We start from the raw sequence: 10,615 nt of genomic DNA on the forward strand, positions 1-10,615 counted from the left end.
TATAAGACTCATTTTTTTTTTAATTATAAAAGTAATTCTAAATTTGCATATAGAACCTAAAGTTCATGATAAAATTTCGTTTGAAATTTTTTGCAATTGATCTTGAAAAATTTGGGGTTTTTAGAATTTTCTAACCATATATCATATGCATATTTTCATTGAATATTAAGAAAATTTTGAATCTGAAATTTTGGGTTTAATTACATGAAAGTTTTGAAAATTTCTCAAATTTTTTTCAATCGATACATTGAAACCTTAAATTGCTTTGAGACTTTTGAGAAACAAGCTTTTAGATATCTATTGACATAAAAATTGTTTGAAATAGTTTCCAATAGTGAAGGAATTTCGTTCATGAATGTATTGTTACGAAATATAAGGTTCATATTATGAAAGTTTCAATCTTTCTTTAAATTAATTTTGTTTCATTGATGTAAAACGAAAATAATACGAAAGTTCCCCTGTTATTATTTCACTGTTTTATGTTATTTTTAATACAAAAAGCACATTTTGTGTCAAGAAAAACTGCGACCCATAGCTTGAAAAATCACTTTTTAAACTTCCAAAATTTCTAAAAAATGGCTCAAAAATATGTTATTTTTGAGACATATTATATTAAAATCTCGTTGGTTTGTTGTTTTTGAGTTATTTTGTGATGAAAATTGCTCAAAAATATGCTTTTTTTTTTCTTTTTTTTTTGACGAAGCTCCAATGACGGAATCCAATTTCGAGTAGTCAACCTACCATAGGAAGAAGAAAACACTGCAATAGAAGAATCTCAAGAGATCCTTAGAGTTGGGGTGAGATTGTGAGAGAGACATCTTATTTATATTTTTCACTAAAAAGTCTCACGAAATCTACACCAATAGAAAATCCATTAAAATCGTCGAATTTTTGAATACCACAAGATTGTGATTCCATTGTTTAAAATCCTGATTGAATACCAAGGATTTGGACAGATTCTAAAATAATCCTTTAAAATCCTAATCGGATATCACGTGATTTTTTTTCAATCCATTAAGGGGATGTTTGGAACATGGAAAAGTATTCTCACCCGTGTTTGGTATAAAGAATCCTAAAAAAAACTACCCATCATTTCAATTTTATACTAAACACAACTAAAAAATTATCCCACAAAATATATGGTATTATTTTTTACCATGAAATCAGATTCGGATTTTAATAAAAAAAGACCAAAATGCACCTTCCTTTGAGGAAGAGTCTGCTACAATATTTAAAAATTATGGATAAATTGATAATTTCTGTTAATATTCTCATCAGTATTTTATAATCAATCAAATGTACCATTAGTAAAATTATTCGGTAAAATTTTGACCAACCAAATAACTTTTCGTTACTTTCCTGGGCTAAATAATTTTTTCCATATTCTCATAAATATTTTTTTCTTTAGGAAAAAAAAAATCTCTTGTACCAAATTTCCCCTAAAATCCTAATTAAATATCAACGAATTTTTTTGTCCAAAAACAATCCTTTAATATCTTTTAAAATTTCAATCCAATACACCCTGATATTCAATCGCAGTTATAAAAATTTTGTTGCGAATGTTTGTTTTTAAAGTCCAAAATTCTCTTACTAAAGAAAAAAGGTCCAAAATTCGTTTTTTTGTTTTCGTAGATAAACATCCCTAATAGAAAGGATGCAAGTTTTTTTGGCCAAGTATATAGAGGTCCGCAACAGGTTACTTTGTCTTTATGTGCACTAAGCCATAACTTGCAGTGTTTGTAGTTGTACTTGTACACAAACAACTTCGCTTTCTCTCTTTCCCGCTCCTAACAAACCCTAGATCGCAACATGTCTGGAATGTATGGTCAAGATGGTGGTGGCTCTGCGTCCTACGGAGCCACCGGCGGTTACGGAGGCGGAGGTCACGGTGGTCGGGGAGGTGGAGGGTTTGGTGGTCGAGGTTTGTAATATTGTATCCCTTCTTTTTTTCCCCCCTGATTTATCGTCAGTCTTAAAATGTCTTAATTTGATGTGAATTGTTACAGGTGGTGGTGGTGGATATCAAGGTGGAGATCGTGGTGGCCGAGGGGGTGGCCGCGGCGGTGGAGGTGGTAGAGATGGAGACTGGCGCTGCCCTAATGTTAGGTTTGAGATTTTGGTCTCTGATTTTCTTTTCGATTTTTACACTCTTTTCCCCTCGAGAATATTTCATATTTTTTTAATAATTCGAGGTGTGGATAATGCTTCTGTTGATTCTTACGTTTCTGTATTTGATTGGAAATTGCCATATATAGTTGTGGGAACTTGAACTTTGCGAGGAGAGTTGAATGTAACAAATGCGGTGCTCCATCTCCTACTGGTGCTAATGATAGAGGGGGTCGTGGTGGCAGCGATGGTGGTAGTGGTGGTGGTGGTGGTGGTGGTTATAATAGAGGGGGAAGCAGTGGGGGATATGGCAATAATAGTGGGGGTAGATCTGGTAACTATGATGGAGGAAGAGGTAATGACTATAATAGTGGTAGGGGGAATAATGATGGTGGTAGAAGTAGGGGAGGCAATAGAGGTGGTTCATTTAGTGGTAATCAAGGCAGAGAAGATGATAGATATGGTCAAGTTCCTCCTCCTACAGCCCAATATCATGGTGGCGGTGGAAACTATCCACCCACTAACAATTCTTATGGTGGAAATAATTCGAATTATGGAACTGAAGCAGTTCCTCCGCCTGCAAGCTATACTGGTGGACCTCCATCGTATGGGGGTAATACTGGTGGCTATGGTGGTGGAGATAATCTCGGTGATGCACGAAGTGGTGCTAGGGCTGGGCCAACTGTTGGATATGACAGTGGTAATGGAGCTGGTAGTCGGGGTGGATTTGGTGGAACTCCTGCTGAGCCCCCAGCTAAGGTGAAGCAGTGTGATGAGAATTGTGGGGATTCTTGTGACAACTCTAGAATCTACATATCGAACTTACCACCAGATGTGACTATTGACGAATTGAGGGAACTTTTTGGAGGCATTGGACAAGTAATTTTCTGATCTATTGACTTTTATATGAGCTCTTCATAGAGGGTTATTTGCTCTATGAGAAATGGTTTGCATGAAAGTGCCTTTTTCAGATTAAATTCATATATTATTTTTTTGCTTCCTGAGCATGTTTGTATGGGTTATATCAGTGAATCCTTCTGTATTTACATAAGAAATAGTTGACCCTCTCAGTGGCTTCCTGACATGTTTGATTGTTTGTTCATTTCTCTTTGTGAACGGCCAAGGCAGAACATGCTAGAGATTTTGTTACTTGTGTTGTGTCTATCTTTGATTTTGTCAATCTGTCAAGTTTCATGCTCACAGGGCACTTTAACTGTTTAGGTTGGAAGAATAAAGCAGAAGAGGGGGTATAAAGATCAGTGGCCTTGGAACATAAAAATATACACTGATGAGAAAGGAAGCAACAAGGGTGATGCTTGCCTTGCCTATGAAGATCCCTCTGCAGCACATTCTGCTGGCGGTTTTTACAATAGTACTTGATCCATCCGCTCTCCTGTTTTTAAGATGCTTATATTTTATTTTGTATCATAAAGAGTCACTTACATTGAATCTTCCGTTTCAGATTATGATTTGAGGGGTTACAAAATTAGTGTTGCAATGGCAGAAAAATCTGCACCAAGAGCTCCACCTGCATATAACCATGGGTATCCATTATTTATCCTTTACACACTGAATGCTGACTCTTATATATATATATATATATATATATATATATATATATATATATATATATATATATACATAGGGATAGGATCAACTTACACCGGTGTAAGAATAATAAGTCTTACACCAAATTTTAACCATTGATTTACGTGCATCTAATGGTTGAGATTTATTGGGAATTAAAAATTAATTAATGAATAAGACTTAATAAATCTAAACCGTTAGATGCAGAAAATCAATGGTTAAGACTTGGTGTAAGACTTATTATTTTTACACCGGTGTAAGATGATCCTGCTCCATATATATATGGCTTTAATATTTTTTCAGTGAATGCAGATAAGTTATCTACATTCACTAGTTTTGGATTGAAAAATTAAAATATTATAATGATAAAGACTATTATAACCTTGGAATAAATTATAATTACAAAAACACCTTGATTTTCGTCCCAAAATGACGTCGTTTTGGGCTTAATAGAGATTATCTTCATTCATTACAGAAAAAACGAACCCTATATATATATATATATATATATATATATATATATATATATATATATATATATATATATATATAGTAGCCACAGCAGCAGCAGCACCACGTTTAATAATAATGATAAAGATAAAAAATAATGTCTGTGTTTTTTATAATCTTAGGGATTTTGCTTAAAGATAGTTCATTGGCTTTATGCTGGTATTCATTTGTTAGAATTTGAATAAGAGGTTCGCAATATGTTTTAGATTCTTCTGATTGATTCTTTTTTGGGTTAACTGAAATATGCTTTTTTTCTTTCTCTCTCTTTTCCCTTCCTTTTTTTGTGTGTCAGGGTACTCAAGCGAATAAATTTCCTAGTAGTTAAGGATAGTTAGCATTTAGCAACCTCTGGTTTACTGACATATATTTGAAAACCAATAAATCTTATTTGAATATGTGTATCATCTAAAGCTTTTCTTGTATTTAATATAATAATTCAAAAGTTACACCATAAGATGAAATATGTTACATACAGAAAAACCAAACAGAGTAGTCCATGTTGTGTTTCATTGTACTATTGCGCTGCCACATCACTTTTTGACGGAGTGGCCATAGCTGCCAGAAATCATGGCTGTTATTGAGGTTTCATGGCCATTACTTCAGTCCCGCGGGTAAAAATACCACTTTACCCCTCGTTCTTTCGTGTCACATCTAATTTTTTAGAATATCTTGGTGTTTTCCATGGTCTCCCCCGCTACCCTCTGATATGAATGATCCGGTGATGCATTTTCCAAATATCTCTTAGCAGCCCAAGCTTTTTCCGGCAAAACCTGCCCCCTTTCCGGCATCTGCTGTGTTGGTTCTCAGGTCTTTGCTGTGTTGCCTCTGTTTTTCTCAGCTTCTTTTGTTTTGCATAATTCTAGCTCAACTCAGTTTCGCACAGTTCTTCCTCCCTTTTTTTAAATAAGATATTTTGGCAGTGGCTAAACTTGTTAGACAATTGTTATTTGTTAGACAAATTTCCCTGCTTCAGTTTTGCATTGTTTGATTATTGACTGTTAAATTATGCCTTAGATTGGTAAACTATGACTTTTGATTATTAATGATGAATGTCTTTAATTTTGACTAACTTTTTTGCTTTCTTGCATTTAATGTGTGCTGCATAAATTATTTATCTTGTGTCCATAGTCTTCGGTAATTGGTATAGTGGCCATCCCACTGTGTGCTATCCTGCAATTTTGTTATTGGGGTCAGCTACTGTGCTCCACTATCCGGGATTGACAACTATGTAACCAGGCTTATTTAAAGCTCATACTTCATAACAAGTGTATTGGTGTCTTCATTTGTTGTGATTAATGATCTGTTTAGTCTGCCTGCAATCTAGATATCAAGAACTGGCTGAGTAATCTTGTTATAAATCTTTGAACTTGTTTCTTTGTGGATGTTTGGTGTGGTAAGTGGTGAAAATCACATTAGGATAAGGCCCCAATTAGACACCCTAATGTTTAGCTCGGTGCATATATATTTAGTTAGACCTTGGCTCGTTGCATGTGACAGCAAGGTTTGTTTCTATGTTGAAGAATACAAATCAAAGCTGGAGTATTGAGCTCATTACCAATCAATCAATTATCAATGCAGAAATGACAAAATGTGAAAAGACTATTTGATTGTATTTATTAACTATGCAAATGACCTTGTAAGTTGTAAATGAATGTTCATATTTATAAATGGATATATTAATTGTTTTGTTTTTTGTTGTTTGTTTTTCATTCTATAGGGGCAATAGGGGTGGCTACGGTGGAGATAGACGCAGAGAAAATTATAGAGATGGAGGTGGTTCTGGACCTGACAGGCGTGATAATTATGGTGGAAACCGTTCACGACCTTACTAAGAGCTTCAACATTGAACATTTTATGTACTATGATTTCTGGTCTGAGGGATTTGTTTTATTCAGTTGGCTGTTTTCTTGAAATGGAAGCAAAGAGGTAGGTTGTTCGCTTACTTTTGAGCAAGACCTCTTCGCTTCTTTTTGTTTCATTTGTCACTCGCTTGGGGGTTTTTACTTTTAGGAAGGGATTAGTTTACTTATGTGAATGTTTTTATAGAGGCAAGTGGATAGTCTTCAAATTTCTTGCTGCTAAGGTAGGTTAATTGTTTCAGGTGAGTGCTGCTTTAATGAAAACATGCTTTTTACTTGCTTGGAATTTGAACCATGTGTCGTTATGTGGATAAATGCTTGCATCCTTGGCTCATCCCATGTGGCATCTGGTTCAAGCAGGTGGTGGCATTGATAGGATATTTGGTGTTAAGTAATAGTTCCATGGATCAATAAATCCCAATTAGAGAGTATTTAAGTTGTAATTTGTTTTCTTCTTACACAGAAAAATAGTGTTCTGGCAGCTTGTTGCATTAGAGAAACACTGGATGTTCTTATTGAATTCATGCATTGTTCTTTAGGTTACGTGATAGCTGTTCTGATAAGTTCTGATTTGAACAGTTTAATTTGCTTCGTAGCAGCTCAATATAAAATTATATGAAGCCGGGAGTGCAAATTTTACGCATGATTAAAGAATTCAATGAACTACATACCAATAATAATTAAAAAAAGAGAGAATGCAATGAACTTGTTCAATATCCTTTATGCTTTAGAAATAAAGTTACCTCGAGTTAGAACTATAATATGTAGCAATTAGAATGCCTTGAGTTGCCACTAGTGAAGATTATATATTTTGTCGTATATATAATTCAACTAGTTGTATTGCATGTAGCTATTATATACTGTTTTAGAATGTATATATTTTCTCTATTTTCTTTACTGTTGTTTGGTTTTGGGACTTCGAAGGACTATTGAAGTGAACTTCAGCTACATAAATGGTTTGCCAATGTTATTTTTATTAGAATTATATTTTTATCATGTCTTTTTGAAGATTAATGAGATAAATTAGTTCCAAATAGCATTATTTTAGTTCATATATGTGGCCACCCAACTTCTGTCACACTTAAAATTAAAACTCTATGCCCAACTTATTGATGATGTGCTTCTACTTATGAAAGTATTTTGTTTTGAAATACGTTTCCTGATTAATAAAATGCCTACACTACTATATCATTATAAAACCGTTCATTTTTTTAAATAAATAATCAACTGGCGAAGAGTTTTAGAAGATTTTTTATTTTCATGTTACCTCCTTGCATTAAGTTTGGACCATCTGTAAATTAAACTTGTTAGCAAGTAGGAATATCATGTAATGCATGTATTCTTTGTCAGTTGGTTCAAACTAATATTTTAAATATTAGTGTTGGTTCTGGCTGCCACATGGTGAGCCTCCAACTGTGGAAGTTCATAGCGGTATTCTTTGCATGTTTTTTTTTTTTTTTTTTTTTTTTTTTTTTTTATGTTTAATGGTGACTAAGGATAGTCCATATGGTACGAGTTGCTTGACTTTTGGTTCTCACATCAACCACGGGTGGATTTGTTATCACTCCTAAAATGTCCTTCCTTGAGTTGAATGGTTTATATACTTCAAATCCATTGCTTGTTAGTTTAGCTTCTGGTCAACGTAAGAGTAAATAGGTATTTCAATGCAAGTGGTTTCAAATGTGCTATAAATCCCTAGTGCCCTAGTTAGCAAGTCTGCCGTCTTTAAGCCTTCTTTGGCTTTGATCAATTCTTGCAGGTTGCTGTCTGCAGTGTTGTTCGTGCAATGCCAAAGTTGTTTTGCTTTGCGGTTAGGTTATTGTATAGATTGATGCTGTATTTATGTTATAAAGTTTTGTTCACCAAGTGAGGTGAAGGTAGATTTTGGTATATATGTCTTTGTCTATTTGTTCGTAAACATGACAGTTCTATAAGAAGAAACGAAATAATTATTAGCTATTAAAACATTTAATGCAATTATTGATGATACGATTAGTGCCATGGTGAGGTGAGAATTTGATATTCAGCAGAGAGAAAGAGATGTTTAACTTTTTCGTTAGTTTAAATTTGATTTGAGCATGTTTAACCAATTTATTTTTAAACAATAGGAAAATAAATATTGTGAACATTTGTAAATGAGAAAAATCCTAAATTTCATGCAAACAAAACGGGCACTAATCACTGCACAAGGCTGAGAAAGAATCGAAGGGGTAAAACGTAACCTAAGTAATTCAGGTGAAGCTAGAGGTAAAAATGCCATTATGTCTTTATACAAGTGTATGAAGCCAGAGGTAAACATGCCGTTATGTCTTCAAAATGATTTATTCAAGTTTATCAGGAAAATAGTTTTGAATAGATTGAAGCCGTGCCTACCATATGAGGGTGAGCCAAAGCTATTTAAACATATTAGTGCAGTACCCGTGCAACGGAGAAAAAAAATCAAAATTTTTGTCGGCGTCTGTCGTCGCTTAATCGCTCTTTAGGGAGGTGAAAAAGCTACAACACTCACATAGAATTTTGTAAATATCTACCACAAACAAAACTTTGCAATTAAGAAACATCAATTATTATGCAAATAAAAAATAGTTATGTACTCTATAATTGATTGTTTTCATATACAGCAATGCATACATCAACAAAATTGATGAGTTATAGATTATCCTACCAGAGAGAAATCATCAAAAAAAGAGAAAAAATTTCTGCGCTCAATACTATCCAGAATAATTATTAGCAGCTCTGGATGCGCTCAATCAACAATAAGATATGTTCATATACAGCAATACATACAACAACAATAGTGATGAGATGCATAATGTGTTACCAAAATAGAAATGGTCAAAAAATGAGCTAAAGTTGTTGCGCCCAATACTATCCAACACAATCAACAGCACCCTACAAAGGCAAAAGAAAAAAAAAACATGAAAGAAAAAATAAATACGCTGAAAAAAAAAACAATTATGAAAAAAGAATGTATGACAAAAGAAAATAGGCATGTATAGAGAATAAATATATGTATATTAGATTATTTTTTACATATTGTGATATTATATAATTAAAATAGCTTGATAATTGTTATAAAAAAAAATAAAAAAATAGCTTGATAATAATTATGAATTAATGACTCTTGAGTAATGTTTAACATGGTTACTGAGAATCAGTCAACTTGAATTTAATTTTGATTCGTCGTCCGTAAATGATTTTTATACCTGATGATATATTTATGGTTTTGATTAAAATTTTCTCATGCTATAGACATATTTTATGTGGAGTTCACATTTATTAAAAAAATAAAAAAGTAAAAGAAATTATTACACGAAAATCAAAAGATCATTACTAGAAAAAAAAAAAACAAATCTCCGACGATATGAGAAAATATTTTCCCTATATTTATATATTGTTAAAGATTTTGAGGTTAGAGTATATGAAGAAAAAAAAAAGTTTGAGGTTTGACAAACATTTATACTCGTTAACTTTTAATGACAATAAGAATAGTAACAGTTAATCTTAGTTTGGTGTTAATAAATTTATAATTTCCAGTTTATAATTTGTTAAAACTTAAAAGGATGAGAAAGGTGACTGACACACAGACACACTAGTTACTCATTTCCGTTCGTGTGTCTATGAAATCAAAACCAAACTGGAGTCATAGTTAGAGAAGAGGAGTGCAAATGTCAGGGCGCAAGCATCTAGGGTCCTCTCGTGCTCTCTCCCATTCTTCCTCCTCCCCCGCCGTCCGGGCCCTTCCGGTCGCCGCCCTTGAAGACCGCTTCATCGCTCGCCACCGCGAGATCCAGTCTCTCCTCCTAGACAACCAGCGCCTCGCCGCCGCCCACGTCGCCATCAAGCAAGACCTCGCTGTCACCCAGCAGGAGCTCCGCAGTCTCACCGCCGCTGCCGCCAACGTTAAGGCCGAGCGCGATGCCGAGGTGCGCGAGATCTACGAGAAATCGCTCAAAATGGACGCCGAGGTCCGCTCCATCGCCGCCATGAGCTCCGAGCTCGATCAGGTGCGGGCAGATGTACAGGAGCTCGCCGCGTCGCGAAAGGAGATAGCTTCAGAGCTGCAGTCGGTCGAGAACGACCTCGCGAGGGCACGCGCCGAGTCACAGTATGTGCCTCCGATCAAGGCTGATATAGAGGCCATGCGCCATGAGATTCAACGAGGAAGGTATTCTGTTTATTTAATTGCTTGTTTGTGTCACAGTTTGAGCATAATGGCTTTGATTTTACATTGAGATTCAATGAGGTCACAGGTTTCGCCTTGTGTGAACAGACTCTTCAAATATGCAATATAAGGCTGCCTACCAAAGACGATTGTTTTGGCACTTGAGGTGCTCCTGACTAAACACAGTAGTATGGGTCCTTGCTCTAAATGGTTTTACTGAAATTTTGATTTTTTTTGATTGGGCCTAATGGTGTCTATCAATGTTGCTAACCCCATCTACTGGGATAAAATTTGGTTATTATTGTTATATGACACTCCCAATAGGTAATACCAAGATAACTTAATAATGGATCTGCATTTAAATTCATAACATCAAAGAGGCCCTTTG

General features: G+C 34.7%; 2 protein-coding genes across 4 annotated transcripts; both read left to right on the plus strand.

The window, feature by feature from the left end:
* The first annotated feature begins 1,731 nt into the window (after positions 1-1,731).
* On the plus strand, positions 1,732-6,575 carry LOC133292745 (transcription initiation factor TFIID subunit 15b-like). Of its 3 annotated transcripts, XR_009748967.1 has the most exons (7): positions 1,732-1,921; positions 2,007-2,106; positions 2,256-2,985; positions 3,328-3,478; positions 3,569-3,650; positions 5,921-6,129; positions 6,305-6,575. XR_009748967.1 is itself a non-coding variant. In XM_061491192.1 (6 exons), the coding sequence occupies exons 1-6, from the start codon at positions 1,810-1,812 to the stop codon at positions 6,033-6,035; spliced, it is 1,290 nt and encodes a 429-aa protein (XP_061347176.1). In that variant the 5' UTR covers positions 1,732-1,809; the 3' UTR covers positions 6,036-6,575. The 3 variants fall into 3 exon arrangements, 2 of the variants coding, with proteins under 2 accessions (XP_061347176.1, XP_061347177.1); XM_061491192.1 differs by having other exon boundaries at positions 5,921-6,575; XM_061491193.1 differs by having other exon boundaries at positions 1,831-1,921; positions 2,007-2,101; positions 5,921-6,575.
* A 3,069-nt stretch (positions 6,576-9,644) lies between these two features.
* Positions 9,645-10,605, plus strand: LOC133292779 (protein FLC EXPRESSOR-like). The gene has a single exon (XM_061491237.1). The coding sequence runs from the start codon at positions 9,731-9,733 to the stop codon at positions 10,295-10,297; it is 567 nt and encodes a 188-aa protein (XP_061347221.1). The 5' UTR covers positions 9,645-9,730; the 3' UTR covers positions 10,298-10,605.
* The last annotated feature ends 10 nt before the right edge of the window (positions 10,606-10,615 follow it).

This window comes from Gastrolobium bilobum, unplaced genomic scaffold (assembly GCF_033153095.1).
Source record: "Gastrolobium bilobum isolate Gb01-03AN ecotype WA unplaced genomic scaffold, APGP_CSIRO_Gbil_v1 utg6105, whole genome shotgun sequence".
Taxonomy (NCBI): domain Eukaryota; kingdom Viridiplantae; phylum Streptophyta; class Magnoliopsida; order Fabales; family Fabaceae; genus Gastrolobium; species Gastrolobium bilobum.

Excerpts from the sequence above, each read along its gene's own strand:
- LOC133292745 (XM_061491192.1), top strand. The coding sequence starts at position 1,810 with ATGTCTGGAATGTATGGTCAAGATGGTGGTGGCTCTGCGTCCTACGGA. Across the intron at positions 1,922-2,006 it reads TGGAGGGTTTGGTGGTCGAG|GTGGTGGTGGTGGATATCAA; the intron begins GTTTGTAATATT and ends GAATTGTTACAG. Across the intron at positions 3,479-3,568 it reads TGCTGGCGGTTTTTACAATA|ATTATGATTTGAGGGGTTAC; the intron begins GTACTTGATCCA and ends CTTCCGTTTCAG.
- LOC133292779 (XM_061491237.1), top strand. The coding sequence starts at position 9,731 with ATGTCAGGGCGCAAGCATCTAGGGTCCTCTCGTGCTCTCTCCCATTCT.